At 37.0% G+C, this 23,795-nt stretch overlaps 1 protein-coding gene across 2 annotated transcripts in view; it reads left to right on the plus strand.

Annotated features, from left to right (window-relative positions):
* TOP2B (DNA topoisomerase II beta) overlaps nucleotides 1-23,795 on the plus strand; it is a 35,039-nt gene that overhangs the window by 1,698 nt on the left and 9,546 nt on the right. For both annotated transcript variants that reach the window (XM_072412394.1, XM_072412395.1), the window contains exons 2-25: nucleotides 5,032-5,211; nucleotides 6,988-7,078; nucleotides 8,187-8,250; nucleotides 8,970-9,115; nucleotides 11,056-11,153; nucleotides 11,809-12,021; nucleotides 12,108-12,281; nucleotides 13,115-13,216; nucleotides 13,656-13,793; nucleotides 14,024-14,162; nucleotides 14,922-15,079; nucleotides 16,057-16,182; nucleotides 17,231-17,341; nucleotides 17,428-17,533; nucleotides 18,107-18,216; nucleotides 19,015-19,107; nucleotides 19,196-19,310; nucleotides 19,726-19,847; nucleotides 19,925-20,073; nucleotides 20,174-20,405; nucleotides 21,063-21,197; nucleotides 21,385-21,585; nucleotides 22,773-22,968; nucleotides 23,584-23,675. In XM_072412394.1, coding sequence (XP_072268495.1) covers nucleotides 5,032-5,211; nucleotides 6,988-7,078; nucleotides 8,187-8,250; nucleotides 8,970-9,115; nucleotides 11,056-11,153; nucleotides 11,809-12,021; nucleotides 12,108-12,281; nucleotides 13,115-13,216; nucleotides 13,656-13,793; nucleotides 14,024-14,162; nucleotides 14,922-15,079; nucleotides 16,057-16,182; nucleotides 17,231-17,341; nucleotides 17,428-17,533; nucleotides 18,107-18,216; nucleotides 19,015-19,107; nucleotides 19,196-19,310; nucleotides 19,726-19,847; nucleotides 19,925-20,073; nucleotides 20,174-20,405; nucleotides 21,063-21,197; nucleotides 21,385-21,585; nucleotides 22,773-22,968; nucleotides 23,584-23,675 — 3,291 coding nt within the window. The remainder of the gene's footprint in view (nucleotides 1-5,031; nucleotides 5,212-6,987; nucleotides 7,079-8,186; nucleotides 8,251-8,969; nucleotides 9,116-11,055; nucleotides 11,154-11,808; nucleotides 12,022-12,107; nucleotides 12,282-13,114; nucleotides 13,217-13,655; nucleotides 13,794-14,023; nucleotides 14,163-14,921; nucleotides 15,080-16,056; nucleotides 16,183-17,230; nucleotides 17,342-17,427; nucleotides 17,534-18,106; nucleotides 18,217-19,014; nucleotides 19,108-19,195; nucleotides 19,311-19,725; nucleotides 19,848-19,924; nucleotides 20,074-20,173; nucleotides 20,406-21,062; nucleotides 21,198-21,384; nucleotides 21,586-22,772; nucleotides 22,969-23,583; nucleotides 23,676-23,795) is intronic.

Below are 23,795 nucleotides of genomic sequence, written 5' to 3' on the forward strand. Positions count from 1 at the left end.
GCCAGGTAAATGATGCTGACCCACTAACTGTGAGCCCGGGCTGTCATGACCGCTTTTTATAGGGGGGCACTTTCATATCGGCGTACACTCACAGTGCTGTTGCACAAAACCAAGCTCACATGTCATTGTGTGAGCTTCATTCTGTGCAGAGCCCTTCACTTAAAGCAGAATTTAACCTGTGCTACTCGCTATTTAATCGCAGGGCACTGCCATCTTTCTTCTATTTTTTTTTTTCCTAAAAATTTTTGGCTAATAATGACTACCTGTGGATGTACCAGGAAGATGTGACGCATGAGTTCAATAATTCCTGGCACGTGCAATTAAACCTGGGATTGCCAGGCTTCCCAATCAACTCTGAGCTATACATGTGCAGTTTAGCAAAAATTGACAGCTGGGTGGCAGTCAGGCAGGTAAGAACATTTGTTGCAGAAGGGACATCATCTGTCCCTTTCTGCAATAACCACCTGCCTGATCTTTTATTTTTCAAAGTGGAACGTTTCTCCCACTTTAGGATAAGGCATAAGATGCATGGTATGTGTATTGCGGTGCTATTTTTTTTTTGTTTGACACACAAACACATGCTACAGTGTACCGCAACACACTATAGTGCACAAAGTGCATTGCGAGAAATGTAGCAAAATGGCGTTGTGCTTTTTATTCATTTTTAATAGGAAGGCTAATGCCAGGCACCCTAACACACAGAAATGCAGTGTGCGCTGCGATTCAGTTTAGTAGAGTGTCAAAAGGTTCAAGGTATTGATCTGCAGGGACTGACGCTTTACATGCAGAAGGCCCAGGAAACTGACATAGGGCCCCCCGCAGTTCCATACTACAACCTGAATAGTAGTAAAGAAAAACTCGCCTAAAGCTTGTATCACCTGATGCCCTAGCTGTGTCCACATTAATGGCTGCTTGACACTTCCTATTGCCTGCCAGTACTGAGGTCCTTTATGAATAGACCAGAAGATGATCTCATTATCAGGAAGTGGCTAAAGAGATGGCATTCATGTGGTGTATCAGCATTCCATTCCCCGTGAAAGTGGCTCTGTCAATGGATGTGGCCAGCACATTAGGTGAATATGTGCTTCTTAGAGGTGAGCTCAGGATTCATCCAGTGGCATTAGATGGAGAGAGGTGGAAGTGAGGGTTTGAATTTTACCCGGTAATGAGCTTTAAGAGGTATTAATTGTTGTGGCACTAGCACTGCTTTAATAAAAAGAAATAGGGAGTGTTTGCAATATCATTGCTCTCCACTTGTTTTCAAACTCCAAAGCAAAGTTCAATAATTAAAAAAAAAAAATGTGATTAAAAGAATGTCCGGAGTAGGAAATCCCTGTCACATTCTCCTCTCCAGTAGATTATTTTAGTGGTATGATGGTGGTTTAGTGTTTTTTTTTTCCCAAACAGCCACCAACCAATAGTTTCTCTCCCATTGTGTACCTTAGTAATGGATGAAACCCTGACATTTACCTTAGTGACCATTCATAATACTCACATGCTGCCTTTATGGTAACAGGCCATTCTCCTTTAAAGTCAGGTGGCCAGCATATCTGCCATAAAATAATTTACACTTTGATTCCTGTTACTCTTCTCTGCTGCCAATTGCCCTTCTGATACTGTCAGCAGATCTGTTTTGTAGCAGCTGCTGGGGTCTTCATGTGTATAACTGCAGCTGCTACAGTGTGCTATGTAATAGCTTATAAACTGTCCAAAATTGAGAAATACAGTGTAACAACTCTGTTATATTGTGTTTCATTGTGTATATTTTGTTTCATTCACATGCAGAGGAAAGGGGTGACTTTTGTTCTACATTTGTCATCTGCTAAAGGTTTTGAGGTTATTTTTAATCATACATTTTTAGCTTTTTTCCTCTTTTGCTGTGTTATTTTTTTAATTTTTTTCATCTTAGTTGTTTTAAATATTTTCAGCTATATTTTGCATTAAACATAAAATAATTTCTACAAGAGCATATCCTCAAAAGCCTGTGTTTGAAATTTCCATTCATTCCAATGAGCTAATCTACACCAGTTTCCTTGAGGCAAGTTTTTGAGCGTTCTAGTCCATGCCTCTTCCAACGTTTTAAACATTACATGCAGGTAAACACGTCAATTGATATCAATGGGGGCGTTTTCCCCTGTTGATAAGTGCATGAGACGTGGTAAAAACGAACAACATAGACGTTTTCCAGCGGTTTAAAGGCAAGCTTTAAAACGCTAGTAAAAATGCATAAAGCGCACATAAATGGGTTTGAACGTTTACATGCGTTTTTAAAGCTGTCTGTGTAGACCCAGGCTCAGAGAAAGATCCTGTAGTGTTTTTTATGGCACAGATGGTATGGTATGTTGGCTGTTGGCAGAACACGCGGCATTTATTTTTGCTGGTATTTCTAATTCACATAGGTACATAGCTAGCATGAGGTAAATTGAAAGGTTGCTAATTACAAATCCCATAGTGGGAACCTTGTCAATCTACATAATTTCTAAATAATTTTAAAATGTGGATATTGACAAGTAAACATTTAGTGATTTTAAAATTTTGATATTCTTTAGTATTTGAAAAATTGACTAAAATGCTTAAAGCTTATGTTTTAATTTGCTGATGTGTTCTTCCTTATCATGTGAAAAAAGGTAAATAATCTTTATATATTTTAGACTCTGTGATGTCAATATTGGGAATTCTTTTCTCTCCACAATGCATGCAGATCAGGGCTGGTGGAGGAGTCTTCAACGGTGCCATACATAGCTTTCCAAACATCACAACACTCTACTTCTGAGGGTGGGCTAGTTAGACAAAGATCAAAATGTCTTGATAGGTAGAAGTCCCAAGGAAGAAATGGGTTTTCCTAGGCAGGCTGCATTTGTACAGAATGTCCCAATCTGTAAGAGCCCAATGAATGAAAAGGGGCCAGCCATAGAAATAGGATAGAGGATTCTGAGAAAGTTGGCAGGTTCTCCTGCCTTTGCTCCTGCATCTTCTATTGCTCGCTGTAAGGATGAGGTGAGCAATATAAAGGCTGGAGTTGAGCTTTAAACTTAGATATATTTCCTGGTAGGTTCTGGAAAAGGCAGAAAATGTTTTACAAAAATTGCTCTTTAGGTGAACCTGTACCTAGAGCATTCATACTACAGTATTTACATATTCTGAAGAAAGAAGCACTTTAAAGGTGATGTCAGACAACATCATTACCAACCGCGTTCCTGTACTTGCCCTCTACTCCAGTCAGCATTTTCCTGGTCTGCACATATGCGTGTTGCAGGGATGTCACTCTGTGTCTGAGTGCTGCTTGTCAAGCCATGACAATTATAAAAGCCTGGACCCGATAGTTTGTTTATTTTTTTTTCTCATCCACTTGTGAGAATTTCTCTTTATATTCTCCCACATAGAAAATGTAGATTTGACAACTATAGAAACATATAAAATAAATTCTTACAGTCTGACTTCTCAGCCAGGTTCTTTTTAGTATTCGTGAACAGATGCCACAATATTGCTCCATGCTGATTGGGTAAAGGCAAGGACTTTGACATTTTCAGAAAAATATTTGTGTAGATGGTTATTTTATGCCTTCTGGACTAAGGTGTCAATAGAAAAGAGTGTAGCTTAGCTTAGCTTAGCTTTCTGACTCTCCTTCTGCACAAAATGAATTAAAATAACATTTTATTAATGGTTACTATAACGCCCTTCTCTCTGGAAGCTTCATGGTCTTCTGGCAACCACACAGCTAAAATACAGAGGCCACGCTTGTTAAGTGTAAAAAGAAAGTAATTGTGTAATATTAATAGATCTTGTTACTGCCACACTTGTTTGTGGTTTGTAGATTAATGTTCGGTGGCAGTTTATCATTCTTGGTGCACACAGAGGCAATGCCAAAGTCTAGCATTGTGAATTAACAGTCAGCTTTGTTTTTCCCTTTCTAAGGCTTAGTCTACACGGACGTTTTCCCCAGCGTTTAACTTGAAGCTTTTAAGGCCCTTGTTTGAAATCCCCATGCATTACAATGAGCTAATCTACGCCAGGAGGTTTCCTTGAGGCAGGTTCACGAGCCTTTTCCTAAACGTTGCTTGCAACGTTTAAAAAATTAAAACGCTGAGTTAAAGCTGGAAAACGTGGGTAAACGCTTCCATTGACTTCAGGTTTCGCACGTTTTTAAGCACCTAAAACATAAATGTGTTAAAAAAGGCTGGAAGCGCAGCATTGGCGTTTTGCAGGTTTTTCAAGGCAAGCTTTAAAACGCTAATAAAAGTGCCTTAAAAACGCATATAAATGTTTACATGTATTTTTAAAAACGTACGTGTAGACCAAGCTGGCATTTTTATACTGGATGCTTGATAAATTGTGTCCGGCAGCTCCCTGAATGTTGTGTGCTCAAAGACCAGCTTTCATTGTTATGTCTTGTGAAACAGAGAGCAAAAGCAATATGATGGCTTTTTTAAATGCATGAGAGAGCAAGCAAAGTAATAGCAATGGCTTGGTTTTCTGTTTATGCGTCTCAGCCAGTACATTTTCCAAAGAACACTAGAGTATTGACAACTGTGTAGAAGAGCTAATTATTTTAGGATGAATGCTTCAAAGTAGTTCTTCTAATAGCTCCCAAATCCAGTTCCTGTGTGATTGTCAGCAAGCTTCTTAAAGTTATAAAAAAAAAAAAAACTTTCTAACTACCTTTTTCCTCCTTGAGGAATTCACACACTGCTAATCCCAAAAGTAGTGACCGGTACTAAATCTCAAGGTGGAGAATTGTAAATGACAATGCTGATAAATGCATCCACTGGTAGTACAGCAGGCTCATCCTACAAGAGAGGACATGAGTATTACAACCAAGATATAGGTGAACATGGATATCTGTGTACTTGATGCTGTGCAAATGGCTTTATTAGGAGCAATATGAAAAGACTGCACTATATTTGACCTGCATTTCTAGGGGGTTTGGTGTTTATCTGTTTTGGTATTGCATGTTGTAAGAGTGCAGTGGTCTGCGTTCCTCTGTATTTTGTAAGAATTCTACTCATTCTGTGTCCCATTTTTTGCTTGCAGACTTTGTTTGATAATCAGAACAATTTATCCAAAAAAGAAGAAAGTGAAAACGTCACCAACAACAAGAATGATTCTTCCAAGAAAATGTCTGTGGAGAGAGTCTACCAAAAGAAGACTCAGCTTGAGCATATCCTCCTGCGTCCTGATACATACATTGGTTCTGTGGAACCTGTCACTCAGGTATCTATAGGTTAAAGGATTAACATCAATAATGGCTCACCTCATTTTAAAATTCTTATGTAATATTTGTACATATTTTATATGCTTAGAAAAGTAGGAGTAATGGCAGAAAAAGATCCCATAGTTCACAGACCCTGCCTCTTGTTTTTTAGCCATTTTTGCCAAGTATAGATATGAGTGCATGCATGAGTTCACTTACTGTTGGTTGACACACTACTAGAAGTCTGTTTATAAGGGCATCTCCTCCTCTTCTTACTCTTGACTTCATACTCAAAATCCTGAATCTTACGAGCATCCTTAACCTCCCTGGCGGTATAAGTGAGTATTTTTAAATGTAAAAGCGGTACATTTAAAAATACTCATTATTTTAAATTTCCCACCTACTAGCCCCACGGTCCCACCCTCCAGGCCGGGATCTGTTTTCCCTGGCCTCGCGTCTCCAGCGTTCACACATCTGTGTAGCTCGGCCGGGCCTCGCCAGGGGAAGCAGATGCCGGGCACTGCTGGAGGACGCCGCTGAAATGTGGGCGCCAGGTAGGACTTAAAAACTCCCTGGCAATTCCACCCCGAGTGTGGCTCGGGGTTACCGCTTTTGGCACTGAAAATTAACCCAGACCCATACTCGGGAATACCGCCAGGGATGTTATTGTAGTTATACTTTCAATGGTGTCCCTTCTTCCTTTCTGAGCTCTACATATTAAGTTCCTGCAGTCTCTCCTAATATACTTTCTCTTTTAGGCTACGTACACATGTCAGATGATACTTGTCATTTCAAGGCTGGTATTTGACCAGAATCTGACATGTGTACAGCGTTCGTCTGACGTCTTTCATGGATCTGTCCTGGCGGGTTTATGAACGACTGTAATACAAGTGAAAGGGAGAGCGCGCATTTGGTGCCGCTCGCTTTCCTCCCCTCTCTGTACAGCGCTCGTTTCATCCATCTTTCAGTCTTTTGTCGTTGGAAAGGGTTGTGAAAGATTCTTTCCAACCGCAAAAGTCTAATGTGTGTACCCAGCCTTAGACCGTTCAGTATTGTTCTACCTTATCCATATCTTTTTGTATGAAGGTTATCCAGAAGTGGACAAATTATCCTAAATAAGGTCTGTATAGCTTTAGGGGAATCGAGGTTAAACGAATGTTCTTCTCCTGCTGGCGATTCATCTAGTGATGCTTTCCGTGATTCTATTTGCATTGCTTGACATTGGCATAGTTTGCCAATTTAATGTGCTGATGGACTTTTGCAGAGGACTCCTTCTTAACCTTATATTTAAGAGAATAGTGCTTTAAATCTGTGTGCTAATGGCAGCGATTTGTAAAGTGTTTTAATCAAAGCCAAGTAGATTTAAAGCACTAAATGAAAGTCCTCATATCTATTCTCTGTGGGGTGCTCCATTTTATGCACAGTTTTAACAATAATGTTCTGTTGTTTTAACAGTATTGGTTGAACCACTTTCAACCGCCCATCAGCTGGCAGTTAATTATCACAAGGATCTGAAAAGTGGTATCCACAAGAGCAAAATTTGTTATTCATTCTGAAAAAGACAGATGCTTTATTAGTATACTCTGTAGTGGCACATGAGTGCTGTTTGATATGCTGAAGCCTTTAATATTTCTCCATTTAGTGGTCAATAAGTACAGAAAATTGATTTTCTTGCCAGTTAAGCATGTTTCAGAGTGTTATGCATTTTGGTTTGTGTTTATACCTGTCTTTTATTGACTGTAACCTGAATAATGCTGTAATTTAATCTTGTCAACGTGTTGTGGTTTTTTATTCAGCCAATGTGGGTTTATGATGAAGACGTTGGAATGAATTGTCGCGATATTACATATGTACCAGGATTGTATAAGATATTTGATGAAATTCTTGGTGAGTTTTATATCTATATAAAATATTGTTGAACATTTGACCCCACATCTAAATTGCACATAAATATTATGGGAAAGCATGGTTCTTTTCTTTAAAGCTATAGAATGGCACAGCTTACCTTACATATGTGCCCTTCTGCAGCATTTTGTGATACAGGATCTGTTTCCTATCAACTCTGTCTTCTATTCTGCTCATTTTAGGTTCCTAGGCATTCTATTCAATCATTAGGTGGCCACAGAAGACTTGTGTCTTTCAATGCCCACAAATGTAACCTTGTCTCTGATGCCTGGGCCATTGCAAGCATGTTAGGGATGCCAGGACAAGCAGGGAGTTTACATTACATAGTTCGGGGACTGCAAGGTATATAAAAAAATATTTTGATAGGCAGAAACAGTAATTTGTTTTTAGCAGAAGACACTTTGCATTTCAAGGGTCCCTATCTAGCATTTGTTTTGTGTGTTTAGTTCCACATTAGCAGCAGTTATTTATTTATTTGAGTTGCTAATTTGTTGCAAATGTTCAAAAATTTCTCTCTTTATCCAGCAGGATCAGAGACCTTATTTTTTCTCTGCTACGATTTGCTATTTACTGGTCTTTGCCTGCTTTCAGCCTGTTACAGGATAATAAAAGGAGAAGCAGCAGATGGATGAGATCATTTATTTTGTCAGTCTGCATGTTAGTTGTTGGCACATGAGCATCTCTCTATCTCATAATCAATAAGTTGCTTTTATATTTGTCTTTTATGTCAGTCTGGAGTTCTTTACCTAAGATACCTTAGCGATGGATTTCCCCGAATTTGGGCTTTGCGCAGCTCAAGAGTTCCTTTTGGTTATTGCCTATTTATTATTATTTATTATTCTAATAATTAATGTTCAACATTAAATTTAACAGTAATTAGTATTTTACCCCTTTTTACAATTTCAATCCTGCATACACTTGACTTGCCTGTGCATATGTAGTAATCATTTTCGTAAAATAGCATTTAGGCTCCAAACATCCAAAGTATGTAGGCATTTCAACGTTCCAGTACTGCTAATGAAGCAATTATTATTTTTTTTTTTTTTTTTTTTTTTTACCTTGCTCTAAATACTTGTTTTTTATTTTACAGTCAATGCAGCTGACAATAAGCAAAGAGATAAAAACATGAATTGCATTAAAATTTCTATTGATCCGTAAGTAAAAAATGTATTTTTTATTACCTCTTGTTGGCAATGTTGCATGCTGTTGTTGACCTTCATACATTTTTATAATGTGATTTTAAAAAAATCAGGAGAATAAGCATAAAAAAAACATTGTTTACTGTTCTAGACATTATTTTTCCTTGTATTTGCAACAGGTTTGCTTTCGCTGTTGAATTTTAAATATATATTTGTGTGTGTGTGTGTGTGTGTGTGTGTGATACACACACACCAGCCACTTTATTAGGTACACTTTTCTCAACTGTTCATGCTTAGATCCAACCAGCTGTACAAGTACAGTTTTAACATAATGCTGGTGACATTTCTTAGGGATTTTTGGTCCATATTAGTACAATAGCTTAACACAATTGCTGCAGATTTGTTGGCTACACAGCCATGATGTGCATCTCCCCTTCCACCACATCACAAAGGTGCTCAATTGGGTTGTGATCTGGTGACTGTAAAGACCCTTTTAGTGAACTTTATTGTCATGTGCAAAAAAACAATCTTGAGATGCTTCGAGATTTGTTACATGGTGTGTTATTCTTCAGGAAGAAGTTGGGTACACTGCAGCCATAAAAAAAGGGATGGACATGGTCAGCAACAATACTAAAATAGACGGGGGCAATTAAAGGTCTGAGCCTGCGATAGGAGAGTGGGCAGGTTGTTGTGCTAGTTTGTTTTAGGAGTCTAATGTCTGCTTTTTGTTTTAGTGACTCCAACATCATCAGCATTTGGAACAATGGTAAAGGTATTCCAGTGGTGGAACACAAGGTAGAAAAGGTCTATGTACCAGCCTTGATCTTTGGCCAGTTATTGACCTCAAGTAACTATGACGATGATGAGAAAAAAGTTACAGGCAAGTTATTTTTTGATAGTCATTATACATTTCTTCTGGGGCCATCAATGTCTTCAGCATGTAAAGGGTACTGATTGTGGTAATATAGGAATTTATAAACTTTGGCTCTCCAGTTTTTCTTTCATTCTTTTCAGGCCGGTAATATGATACCTTATATAATATTGCAGCAACCAGAGATAGTTTAACCAGTTTTGCTAAAAAAACAAATATTTTTATGTTTGACAATTGCCTTGTGATACATTTCCCATGTTCTGGTCAGAATAGATGATAAAAGAACACTTTTGAGAACACTGCTAAGAAGTTCCTGGCTTTGCCCAGAAAGAAGAGACCCAGAGTTCTGAAATAACACTTTTATTCAACATATTCCCCCTGAGACTGATGCACTTGGTACAGCATAGTTGCCGCTTTTTTAGACCGTTCAAATAAATGTCCTTCGGTTGGCCCGCAAACCAGCTCTCGGCAGCATCCTTGACGTCTGAAATGTCCTCAAAACGTTGCCCATTCAGGTGTTCTTCAAATTCAGGAACAGATAATAGTCCGAAGGGGCCAGGTCAGGTGAGTAGGGGGATGGTGGACCAATTGGAAACCCAGGGTGTTCAATTTGGCAGTCACAACGTTGGATGTGTGCGCAGGTGTATTGTCCTGCAAAAAAAGGATCTCTTTGGTCAACTTTCCACGTCATTTCGTCTTTATTGTCTCCTTCAGCTGGTCCAGGAAGTTAGCATAATACTGTCTGGTGATACTAGAGCCCTGAGGTAGGTAGTCCACCAACTTTGTCCCTGAAAACAGACGCCATTACTTTTTTTGGCCAATTTCTGGGATCGGATCTTCTTCGGCTGTGGGGACCCGCTGTGGCGCCATTTCTTTGACTGTTCCTTGGATTCAGGATCATGGATGTGGAGCCAGGTTTTATCCTCAGTCACTAACCTAGCCAAAAAGTCCTGTGCAGCTTCAAAATGGGCCCAAACGGCTTTGGATGCTTCAACTCGTTCCTTCTTCTGATCACTGTTAAAACATTTCGGCACCCACTTTGCTGAAAGCTTGCGCATGTCTAGGATAGTGGTGATAACAACCTTAACACTCTCCTTTGAGATGTCAAGTATCTGGGCTATCTATTTTGCGGATATTCGCCGGCCCTCAATAATCAGCTCATGGACAGCATCGCAGGTTGCCGGGTCAGTTGAGGTTGGGCGGCACCCACTGCGGGGTTCATCTTCAACGGTGAAATGCCCAGTCTTGAAATGAGATATACAGGTTTTGACAGTGCGGCAGGAAGGACACTTCTCCCCCAGTGTTTGTGACATCTCAGTGTGAATGTCCTTTGCTGACTTTCCCTGGAGAAACAAAAACTTATGAAGGTCCCGTAACTCCAATGATGTGAAACTTGCTTGTTCCTCTGCTTCTCACTAAAAGAAAAAACTGTCTTAAGAATCGCAAAGACCTGATATTTGCACAGCTACATACTAAGATATTAGGCTGTCATATGCCCCCACACTCCTTTTTCTATTTCATCTGGAAGGGGGCAAAGCCAAGAACTTCTCAGCTCCCCTCGTATGTTGTAAAATCTTCACTTTTCTGTTGGTAGTTGGGAAGTACCTAAAGGTTAAGATTTTCCCAGCTGCAAATTTAAATTTTTACTATAAGGGGACCATTGTAAATTCTCCTTACCTGTTAAAAACTCTGTCTGTCTTGCTGCCTCATCCTTTACTTGAATAGGCGGCTAAAGCTAGTTTAGCAGGTTTATATTGCTGGAGCATTGCTTTTATAGTGTGCATATCATACATGTGTTTTAGGTCATACAAACCAAACTGTAATAAATGCGGATACTTTGATTTATTGATATCCTCAAGGGCTACGTGTAAATATTCATTTACTGATTTACCCTGGTTAAAATCTGTTGGGAAATACTGCAAATTCCATAAGCTTATTTCTATTTTTAGGTGGTCGTAATGGCTATGGTGCTAAACTTTGCAATATATTCAGTACAAAATTTACAGTGGAAACTGCTTGTAAGGAATACAAGCACAGCTTTAAACAGGTATGTGGATTACACTATACCAAGTTACTGTGAAAGAGTGGAAAAAATGTGTGTAGTGAATTAATCGACAAACCAATGGTTTTCTGTGCAGATTGGGAGTTGCTTCATAGCTATTTTATATTTAATGTGCTAGATCTTGCTGTAATGTATTTAAAGGAAAATTGGGGGTCCGTATTGTCTGCCTTATATATTTCACTCAGTATGTTCCCTTTAAAAAGGAATCTTATCAGGAAAAAATACTTGCTACGTAAAAATTGCAGGTGTCTTAGACAGCCTTCAGCCTATACATGCAGGTTTTATTAGTGACAGTAACACAAAAAAAAGCATGGGGCTAAAAAAGACTGAGTACCTGGCTGTTACTAACTAGGTACACACAAATACATTAAACCACTGACCAGGAACAAACAAGGGACTTTAGTTTCTGATTTCACTATTTGTGTCACAGGTAACATTGCAGTCATCTTTACATGCTTAGTTACTGCACTGCTATGCTTTATTTTCTTTACTACATAAGATCAGTTAGAATTTTTCTGATTATTTTTACATCACTTTTTCATCTTCACTTTAGACTTGTAAGTTTAAAACTGTTTACTGTTTTTAGGTAAGTTATACATTTGGTTTTACACTTAATAATTTACCTCTGTATTCTTACTAGACCTGGATAAACAATATGCAAAAAACTACAGAACCGAAAATAAAATATTTTGATGGTGATGACTACACATGCATAACATTCCAGCCTGATTTGGCTAAATTCAAGATGGAGAAATTGGACAAGGACACTGTTGCCCTTTTAACAAGAAGAGCCTACGATGTAGCAGGGTCTTGCAAAGGTGTGAAAGTCATACTCAATGGAAAAAAACTTCCTGTAAGTGCATTTACCAATACTTGTTTTACATAGTAAATATCCTAAAAATATGCATTTAACCCTTAAGGCATTTTATTATTTTATAGGTGAATGGATTCCGCAGTTACGTAGATCTTTACGTAAAGGAAAAACTAGATGAAACTGGTGTTGCACTAAAAGTAATCCATGAGGTTGTAAATGAACGATGGGATGTGTGTCTCACACTGAGTGAGAAAGGCTTCCAACAAATCAGTTTTGTAAATAGTATAGCTACCACAAAGGTAGGTGCATTCTTGTTTGCATTCACTTTATTTTGGCTTTTAATGTTATTTGTTATATATTGATGACTGCAGACTAATCATCTGGGTTAAAAGTAAGTCTATCAAAAACCTGTCAAAACTGTGTGTGGTCCCACTCATTTATTTATTTTTTTTCAAATCAGAACATTTAATAAGCTTGGGAGCTTCTTGGATAAAAGATAGTGGTCGCAAGCTTGTGTGCCTTTCCTATCCATAAAAGCTCCTCTGGAATATGGCGCAAAAAGTTTTCTTTTGATAAAAACCAAGTCCCCCAAGTGTGATATTGGCTTACTAATATTTACCTTTGCAGGGTTCAGGGTTGTCAAAATAGGATGTCTCACAATGACAGGGGCACTTCTGTCTGTGCTGTCATTGTGTAGAAACAATCCCTCTTGCATGATTAGCTGAATGAATGTAAACAAAGATGACATAGCCTCATTGTCACAGCTTACATTCACTTTAGCCAGTAATTTATTAGAGCAGAGTTACCTCAGCCTTTTCTGTAGTGCTGTGTTCCTGCCATAAATCTGTAGGATTTTGTTGCCAGCATTCTTTTCATGAATTCGAGTCAAAATTATTGCCATGGGACCTTTATTTGAAAAATATGCTTCATATTACAAAACACACATTATCTTTAGCCTAACTCTTTGAGTTATTTTACTATTTTAATTATTTGTGAAAACTCAATCAAGTGTAATTAAAGTATGGTTGGTTGTCCAAATCTTAAGAGACACTTCTGAAATGTTTGTGTGTGTATTACTCAGTAAACATATCTGTTTTGGCCAATAACTTTTTCTAATTTTTTTTACTTTCAGGGTGGTAGACATGTAGATTATGTAGTTGATCAAATAGTCTCTAAACTTATTGAGGTTGTGAAGAAAAAGAACAAAGCTGGAGTATCGGTTAAGCCATTTCAGGTACAGTATAATTCCCTTGAACTGTCAGTCTACATAAAGTGGATTTTATAGCGTCCTTTGGATGCTGACTAGGACCAGATTACCCTCATGTTTGTTTCTAACTGTCCCGGATATGTGTAGATCCTTATGCATACTGATGGGAGGTATTAGGAAAAGTGACTGCTCACTGCCAGTTTTGGATGAAATGGCATAACTTTTTGGTCCAAGACTAAAAGCCACATTGAATGGTTCTAAGACTAAAATGTATTGGTATTTTTTTGGTTTTTTAGTCCAGAAATAGTTTCTTTGTTCTGTTTAATAAAAATGTTATGAATAAAAACTGGACATCACAGACATTTATAGTATGTTTAGTGTTATATAGACTTTCAGAGTGCTTGTGATACTGTGCATAACTGACTTCAGAGGAATAATTCCACCATTCTTTTTTTCCCTTTTGCAGGTGAAAAATCATGTATGGGTTTTTGTCAATTGCTTGATTGAGAACCCCACATTTGACTCTCAGACAAAGGAAAATATGACCCTCCAAGCAAAGAGTTTTGGGTCTAAGTGCCCACTATCTGAGAAATTTGCAAAAGCGGTTAGTATGTCAAAGTAATATTTTTATACTTAGAATCCCAATTATTTTATTAACATAATTCTAAGAACCTTAAGGTGAAGGAACAATGTGGTAATAATCCAGGACTGTTTGGATTCAAACTTTTTTTTTTTTTTTTATACACACACTACTGTTTTGCATATCCGGAGAAATGTGCTAGTATGCTACATTATTGAAGCATTGACTTATTTTATTTTCCTGTTTTTGTACAGGCTTCAAACTGTGGAATTGTAGAAAGTATTCTGAATTGGGTGAAATTTAAAGCTCAGACCCAGCTCAACAAGAAATGTTCTTCTGTAAAACACAGCAAAATTAAAGGGATTCCCAAACTGGATGACGCCAATGATGCCGGTAGATATTATCAATCTATATGCATTAATTACCTTTGATAAGAACTACCTGTGTGATTGTCACAGCACAATGAATCTTGTGTTGTCAAAATCTAGATCCATTCTGTGTATGTGCTACTCCTGCAATCCTCAATACAGTGCAATACATATGCATTACAGTCTGCAAAGAGATGAATGAAAACTTGTAAATTGCATCTTTTGTGCTGGTGGGTGTAAATATGCTTCAGTAAATGGTGTGTATGGGAAGTCAAAGAAATTATTTAAAATGTTATTATTTAATATAATCTTTTGTAAAAGTTTTTGCAATAACTGTCTTGGTTTAATTTATTTTTCCATTGGAGGCCTATACTTCACTGAAATATGTATAAAAATACTGAAACCTGTATTTTCACAGTCCCTCCCGCATGCACCGACATCGCTCTTTTTTTTTTTTTTTTTTTTTTTTTTTTTTTTTTTTTTTTTTTTTTTTTTTTAACTTACCCCGAGTGTGGCTCAGGGTTACCGCTTCCAACTTGTTTTTTTTTTTTTATTCCACCCACACTCAGGATTACCGCTCAGGGGGTAATTATTAATTACAGATTTTATTGTGTTAACTATGGCAACATCTAATAACAGTCATCTTATAAACTGACAATATTCAAGGTTTGTGCACACTTAGTTCCAAAAGGGCTTTGTAATAGATCTGTAGACAGCATTTAAAAAATGTTTGTTACTTGACTTAACCTTGTTGTAATTGTACTCTTATAATTTTTTTTCCCAGGTGGCAAACATTCCCTAGACTGCACTTTGATTCTGACTGAAGGAGACTCTGCAAAATCTTTGGCTGTATCTGGCTTAGGAGTCATAGGACGAGACCGGTATGGTGTATTCCCTCTAAGAGGAAAAATTCTTAATGTACGGGAAGCATCACACAAGCAGGTAACTTACATAACTGATATGTTTATCATCACATAAATACCTGTCTGTTATTACAGTTGATTTTAAGATGATGATTTTTACATTTTTCGCTTGAGTAAACCAAAAATATGTAATTTTACTAATTGGTCATTAATTTGTTACTACAGCATAAATGTTACTACACCATATATTACCCTGTCCAGCACCCATTGCAGTCCGTCTCCACTTTTCCATACCACTGCTGCTAGTTCTGTTTTAAATTTAGTCAGCGGCACCCCATTTTGCTTTTATTAAAATCCATATAGGCATATATAAATGTTTTTACTTGAGAATACAGAAAACGTTCTTTGATTTGCATATAAACCTAGGGCACAAAATGTGTCCATCACTGCTAACATTCAAAACTGTAATCAGCAGGAATGCTAATAAAACTAACATGAATACACTTATCTATTGTGTGTTATTTTTTTTTTTTCTCATTTACACAAATGTTTTACAAATAAAATCACATGGGCCCAGTGTGTAGTGTTTTTTTTTGTTTGTTTGTTTGTTTTTTTACAGGTTAAAAAGTATTTTGGGCTTTTTAGTTGGGTTATAATGGGTCACTTGCTCTTTAATGATCTTTTGTGCATGGTTGTAGACCACCAGTATATAGCACTGTGTCCTTTTGTACAGTGTGTAACAATCTCTTTAATAACTGCACGTGCCTCTTATGGCATGAGTTGTTGCACAAAAAAAATTATTATTATTATGTTTATATATCCTTATTATGTTTATCTTCTACAAACAGCGAATGATCAGCCAACCTATTATGTTTATTCTTAGCAATATTTCAGAGAAGACTTTATCTGTATACTGTACATATCTTTCAGAAGCTTTTTTCCAAAAACTACAATTCTACATTTACTGTTTGTAGCACACCTTATTCATGATATTAATTGTTTCAATGTATAGACTTGTGTTATAGTGATATTCATTTTTTTTCTTACTGACCACAGATCATGGAAAATGCAGAAATCAACAACATCATAAAAATTGTTGGCTTGCAATACAAAAAGAGCTACGATGATCAAGAATCTCTCAAGTCTTTACGCTATGGAAAGATCATGATTATGACTGATCAGGTAATATTGGTGACCCTGGAAGAATTAGATATGAGAAAAAAATTATTGCAGGAGGAAGTATTTTGCAGAACTATGCTTCATATCTTTTTAGCTTCTTCTCTGCCTATATAACTTTGATCTCAAGTCCCACACATAATGCTTCTGTAAGGCACTTTGCTTCGCTGAGCATAGTGTGGTATCTTTTGTTAGTTGTCAGGTTCATTATTGCAGAAACAGGATATATCTTCTCAGGAATAAAACAAACTTCCCTACCTGTTCGTAACCTTCTCTATAATGTACACTGTGCTGCATATGCACAGCCAGTGTATGATCCCAGCATAACTGGTCGCTGGCAATGAATGAACTCCTGTGCACACAAATTATGTCATTCTTGCCTGGCCATTCAAAATGGCAGAGGATCCCGAACCAGGAAGAGTACAGAGTGATGTCAGCTCCGGAGAGGCTAGTTTACTTGCAAACAGCCAGGGAAGTTTAATATATTGAGGAAGAGATGCAGCCTGTCCTTCCCGCAATAAAGAACTTATTTTTACTTAGTTTATTTTTACCTTTTAGTTCTATGTTTAAATTAAGGATTTTGTGACATATGTCCTGCTAGTGAGTGTTCAAGCAATGGAACTGTATGCAGTCAAAAATAAATAGCTTCTGCTTGTTTGGTGGCTTAAATATTTTTAATAGAGCATGTTGTGGCATCCAATCCTTCTTCAGATTTTCCAAACTGTTTGTTGATTTCAGTCTTCAGCCAAACTTAATAAGCTAGCAACTTAATATGCTCCCTTTCTTAACTACAGTCAAAATAGCTTGTAAAAAATGAAATGTTTTTCTGTTCACTTACTAATAAACCAAGATCACCAATAAATTGCTACCTCCTCCACCTGAGTAAAATGTTAGGGTTATTTAACTGTTTTTAGGACAGCTGCTTGTCCCTACCAGATACTCTTGAAAACCCATTAGGTAACAAAAGTTTCCATACATTTTTGTGTTCCTTCCTCCTTTCACTTTAAGTTCTTGATTTACATTGATGACACTGACTTATGGCTTGTTTTCATAGGACCAAGATGGATCGCATATTAAAGGACTACTCATTAACTTTTTCCATCACAATTGGCCATCCCTGCTGAAGCACAGCTTTCTTGAGGAGTTCATCACTCCAATTGTTAAAGTATGTAGTTTTCCACTTGCTTGAGTTTGTGTTTACTATGGGGGAATGTATTTAACAGGCAAAAAAAATTTTTTTTTTTTTACAAGGCAACAAAAAGTAAGCAGGAGCTGTCATTCTATAGTATTCCTGAGTTTGATGAATGGAAAAAACAAATAGAAAACCAGAAATTATGGAAGATAAAGTACTACAAAGGTTTGTGGATGCATTCTGCTTTTTACCTATTAAACATCAAAAGGCTTATTTTTATCTAAACGTGCACTCTGTGCAGAAACTGGAATAATAAATATTATAAAAACAAAATAATGCATTACTTAAAAAAGTCAGTTTTGTAATATACTGTTGGGTTTACATCACTGTGTTAACTTAGGTTTGAGGATTTTTTAAAGCTTTTATTTGGGAGTAGCAAAGTAACATGACAAAACTTGCAAACTAGATATTGCCCACAATCAGATATACATACTTTAATATTACATGGCGTACAATAAAATGTGCATAGCTGTTTTTTGCTGCTTGTTTACACTAATAGCAATAATTTGGGGTTTCCTTAAGGGCACTTAAGCGACAACATCTGAACACAGGCAGTCACAAATTTTTATAAAGAACATTGCATTTGCATAGCATATTCTTACAGTGATTGTGTATTCATGATAGTTTTACATAGCAACATGTACCCTTCAATAGGTGTACTGTAGACGATTAAGTAGCAATGAAGATAAAATTACTACTTTTATTTAAAAGGTAATGACTGTTGATTTACTTTTTTAGGTTTGGGTACCAGCACGGCAAAGGAAGCCAAGGAATATTTTGCAGACATGGATCGTCACCGTATTATTTTCCGCTATGCTGGACCAGAGGATGATGCAGCCATTACCTTGGTAAGAACAGTGCCCAGTGCCAGCTTGTGTGTTCTACTGGACTTATCTTGTGTGCAGTTTTTAATTATGGAGTCACTTTTATTCTAGAAGGGGTTTCTACTATTTGGATTTTAGTGGTTCAGTGAATAAAAGAATGGGGAGATAACCTTGACAGGACCAGGCCAGGTGTACATGAAGAAAACAACCCAGTATATAAATGGATAATAAAAAAGGATAATCTAGTAGTACATGGAGAATGATCTCTCAGGATACAAATAACACAAATCTGACTGGAGAAGCAAACTGTTTAGTTTCAAAATGCATGCAAATTAGTATTAATTGAGTGTATATTGCTTCCTGACTATACAGAACACATTTAAAGCAATTTGTTCCGGGAAAGTGCATGCACTGTACTGTACAAACAACATTGGCAATATTATCTGATTAGTCAGTGCCATATTGTCTCAGTCAATGCCTAGTGAGGATGACTTGGGGAACACTATATAGCATGAGATATTTACAGCCTGAGAAGCATTTTCCCTCCTCTATCCCAGCATTTTGATGCTTGGGAGCCTGATGGGTGAATATGGGGAGGAAGCTGTGGGAGCTTTGCTACAATGTGCTCACACTGCAATGTTAGGGCAACCCTACACACCCAACCTCTCCTGTGTCCATCAATGATTTTTCAATTAATTGAGATTCAGAACACTTGCTCTTTTTAGGATTCTACTTTAAGCATCTTTTGATTTACTGATCCTATCTTACTTATTTTGTAATGTTATCTTGCTCAGCTATAATTCTCATATATCATCTCTGCAGGCTTTTAGCAAAAAGAAGATTGATGACAGGAAAGAATGGCTTACAAATTTCATGGAAGACAGACGCCAACGGCGGTTGCATGGATTACCTGAGGTAAAATGAGTGGGATAAAGGGTAGTGATGGGAAGAATGCCTATTTCACTAAATGTTTGTTCATTTATTTATTTATTTTTTAATGCAGCAATATTTGTATGGTACAGCCACAAAACACTTGACATTCAATGACTTCATCAACAAGGAGCTTATCTTATTCTCAAACTCTGATAATGAACGTTCAATCCCATCTCTTGTTGATGGTGAGTATAATATTTTTCAATTAGGTTCCAAGTTGTAAAGTTTTCAGGCTTTGCATTGCAAGCATCAGAATCTTGCATGGGCAAATGAGGGACCGTTCTGACAGGCAAAGAACCAATATTTACAGAGTGTACTGAACCTTGCCTGTTCTTTTTCATTCCTATTGGCCAATAAAGACTCCATTATAGATATGGGCCAGTAGAAGTACAAAAGGTATCAACAAGCTCCCACACTACTTGACAATTCCAGGGCTTTGCCTGTAGAGACAGCTTGCCATTCCACCCTAAATTAATGCTTTTGAGGCCACTGTATATATTGCTGTAAAATTCTGTGAAAATTGCTTTAGTTTATATTTTTTAGGTTTTGAGGTTTTTACATAGATTTTTAAGTGCATATTTTGCGTCATATATCACACAGGCTTTAAACCAGGACAAAGAAAAGTATTGTTCACGTGTTTCAAAAGAAATGATAAGCGGGAAGTGAAAGTTGCTCAGCTGGCTGGTTCTGTTGCTGAAATGTCTGCATATCATCATGGAGAGGTATATTCTAGTTCGGTGTAAGAATTTTGAAATGCCTATGGTTTTCACGGTGTTAAATAATCTCTCATCCTTTTCAGCAAGCCTTGATGATGACCATTGTGAACTTGGCACAGAATTTTGTTGGAAGTAATAATGTAAGCTTGCTGCAGCCTATTGGTCAGTTTGGTACACGACTGCATGGTGGCAAGGATGCTGCCAGCCCTCGTTACATCTTCACAATGTTAAGGTGTGTTATAACCGTAGAATTTCTTCCTAGGTGCTTTAAAATGCCTATTTTACATATTGTAACTTAATCATTTATTTATATCATGTTTTGTTTTCTTCAGCCCTGTAGCCCGATTACTCTTTCCTGGTGTGGATGATAATTTGCTCAAGTTCCTGTATGATGATAACCAGCGAGTGGAGCCTGAGTGGTACATGCCAATTATTCCTTTGGTGTTGGTTAATGGTGCGGAAGGTATTGGTACTGGATGGGCCTGTAAACTTCCCAATTACGACACCAGGGAAATAGTGAACAATGTCAAGAGGATGTTGGATGGGCTTGATCCCTACCCCATGGTATGCTGTAACTATTTGGGGAGGGGATAGCTTGTTTAGATTTTTTATATTTATTTTTACAGGCATTTGTACGTTAACCTCTAACTGCGTTTATCTGCTGTCTTAACACTGTCTGACTACTAACCTAAATTATTTTGTGATCTTGCACTGTTATTTATCTAATAAATTATAGGCTATGAATGCATGTTTTATGTATGTACTTCTGTTTTTATAAAAGACCCTTTAAAATATAAAAAAAAATAATGCATTCATTAAATTTTAGTATCCTTTCTGTCTGTCTTGAATACCGATATATATGTGTTAGCAAAAATGAAAGAAAAACATAGTATTTTTCTGTAGTTCCATACGCTTTTGCCTACGTTAAAAAATTACAGGAAAAAAACCTGAATAAACTGCCAAGGCTGACTGTGCCTCCACTGGTAACCAAGCTTACCAGCATTTTTAATAAAAGGTTTAGGTTGCCACTGTAAACCTTTTTCACATGACAACTTTCTGTAAAGACAGAGCTTGCTTTGAATAGGTCCATTACAGATTCCTCTCAGATAAGATTGTGATAACATAAATTATCACTCTTTTAGTGCATTAACATGTACGCTTGCTAGTAGATACCATTGTACTTCATCTGTTGGGCTTATTGCCTTATTTTGTCTTTTGCAGCTTCCAAGTTACAAAAATTTTAAAGGTACTATTCAGGAGATAGGCCAGAACCAGTATGCTGTAAGTGGGGAGATTTTTGTGCTTGACCGGAACACCATTGAAATCACAGAACTCCCAGTCAGGACATGGACTCAGGTATGAGAATCTACTTCATATAGGAATGGGCATTTATTAATTTTGCAGTTTAAAGTTGCTTAACTTAGAAACGCTTGTAAAACAGAAAAATTGGTAATTGCAGTCACATAAACACAGGCAACTAGTTATATCATCTCTTCTGTATATTTCTTGTAAGAACTTGTAATAAGGTGCATTATGTTATTAGGTCTACAAGGAGCAAGTTTTGGAGCCTATGCTTAATGGGACAGAGAAAAACCCAGCTCTGATTAGTGATTATAAGGAGTACCACACTGATACAACTGTGAAATTTGTTGTCAAAATGACAGAAGAAAAGCTAGCTCAGGCAGAAGCTGCTGGATTGCACAAAGTGTTTAAACTACAGACTAGCCTTACATGCAATTCTATGGTAAGTGTTTTTAGTTTTTTTTTTTTACTTTTTGTTTTCCCTCTTCAATTTTGAACAAAGCCAGTAATATGTTAAAACATAACTTAACCTGCGCAGCAGGTAAGACACATTGCTGCCGAAGGGACAGTGCCTCTCCCATATTTCAATATTAACCTCCCTGATCATGCAAACTAAGTTAAGTCTAAAAACACCTATATTTGAAATTCCAATATGCCAGTCCGAAACTGGGCATTTGTGGGCAGCATTTTTGGAGCATTAAAGAGATGTGCTGTGTTTTAAATTTCTTAACTGCCTATAATTTCCTATAAACAATTCCACTGAAATCAATGGGGGCCTTTACAAGCGTTCAAAGGAGTTTATAAATGGTCCATTGAAAATAAATGAAAAAGTTTTCAGGTGTTTGTAAGTATTTAGAAACAAATGTACATAAAAGCATGTCTAAGGCTTGCTGTAAAACTTTTTTTTAACACTTGTATAAACTCCCATAAAACGCATTCAATTGCATGTGCTTTTATTTAAAAAAAAAATTTGTACACAGCCTAAAAGTGGGAAGTTTTCTCTTACATAGTCCATACGTGGGTCTATTTTTCCAAATGTCATATCTTTTAAAGTTTCCTAAATGTATTTCCCGTTTAAATGACCCAAAGTGATCGATTTATCAAGTGTTGGCTTGAGTCGGTAAGGTTGGAAAATTTCCTTTGATCAACTAATTGAACAGGTTCTGGAGACCTCTTGATAATTTTAGTTCGACCTGATATTAGTTGATTTGCATATGGCCAGCTTTAGATTTATATTAAAATGTTGTTACTGTTTCCTTAGTATTGCTGAAAGTCTGTTACTTGAAAGACCCATATTGCAAATGTTTTGTGTATCCTAAGCTCAATCTTCAAAGCAGTCTGATTTAAATGTATAGGAAGATAAGTATGCATGTGAATCTCAACCAAAAGTTGGTAAACAGAGGGCAATGCATACTGATATAAAGTAAACCAGTTTCCATAGCCAAATAGAACAATACTGTGCACCTTTTAGCATGAATTTTACTTTACTCACATTTTTTTGTTTTATTCATATGAGGCAGAAACCGTACACTGCATTGTTTTTCATGTGCTGCATAATAATTGCTACTTTTTCAGATCCAGTAGTCCACTTTGATTTTTTTTAAAGTACAAATTTCCTTCTCTCTACAGGTACTGTTTGATCATATGGGCTGTCTAAAGAAATATGAGACAGTACAAGACATTCTGAAGGAGTTCTTTGATCTTAGATTACATTACTATAGTCTACGGAAAGATTGGTTAACTGGAATGCTGGGAGCTGAGGCTGCCAAGCTCAACAATCAAGCCAGGTTTGTTCTTGAGAAGATCCAAGGAAAGATCACAATAGGTAATCTTCTCTTCTGTCAAGGTTGCACTTTACCTCCTTCAATTTGTTACGAATATTTGATTGTTGGTAAATGTTTGTGTGTAATGGCAATTTTTTTAGCTTTGGATAACATAAGCAAGGATTTGAAAATCAGTCTGTCCTTTTTGCTCTAGTAGTGCCCTCAGGAGCTAATTAATCACAGTCACAAAAGCAGAAAATTCAACATTTTAAATTTGTCTTTAGAGACATGAGTCAAAAAAAACAACACTGCTGTGTGAGTGTCTGGCAACGTTCCAGTTGGAGGGAGCTGTGCCAAATCTTTTTAATTCAGAGGCAGGTGTTGACATGCTCTTGGAGATCCTCCTATTTTCTGTTGCACCTTAAAAGCCGGAAGTAGGTCAAATTTCCCCAACAAGGTGCAGACACCAAATGAAAAAAAAATTATAGTTGTAACCTTTTCCTTCTCTATGCCAAACTTACAAAAATAAATGTTTGGCTGGACTGCAAAATTTTGTGTAGTAATGTACTAATAATTCTGTGTATAGTGGTTTCAAAAGTCATTATGTTTAGAAAATGTTATTTTTACTTACTTAGTCTTACTTGTGCTGTGATAACCTGGATTTTTCTCCTATATAGAGAACAAATCAAAGAGAGAACTCATTCAGATGTTGGTGCAGAGGGGTTATGAATCGGACCCAGTAAAAGCATGGAAGGAGGCCCAAGAAAAGGTACCGCATTTTTGTAAGCATGCTTTATGAGAGAGTTCGTTTAATGCCAGTATATGGCAACTGTTTATTCTGCTCATTAAGCAAAATTGTACATTCTGAGCTTTTTATCCAGTTGTATAT

Source organism: Pyxicephalus adspersus, chromosome 5 (genome assembly GCF_032062135.1).
Source record: "Pyxicephalus adspersus chromosome 5, UCB_Pads_2.0, whole genome shotgun sequence".
NCBI lineage: Eukaryota > Metazoa > Chordata > Amphibia > Anura > Pyxicephalidae > Pyxicephalus > Pyxicephalus adspersus.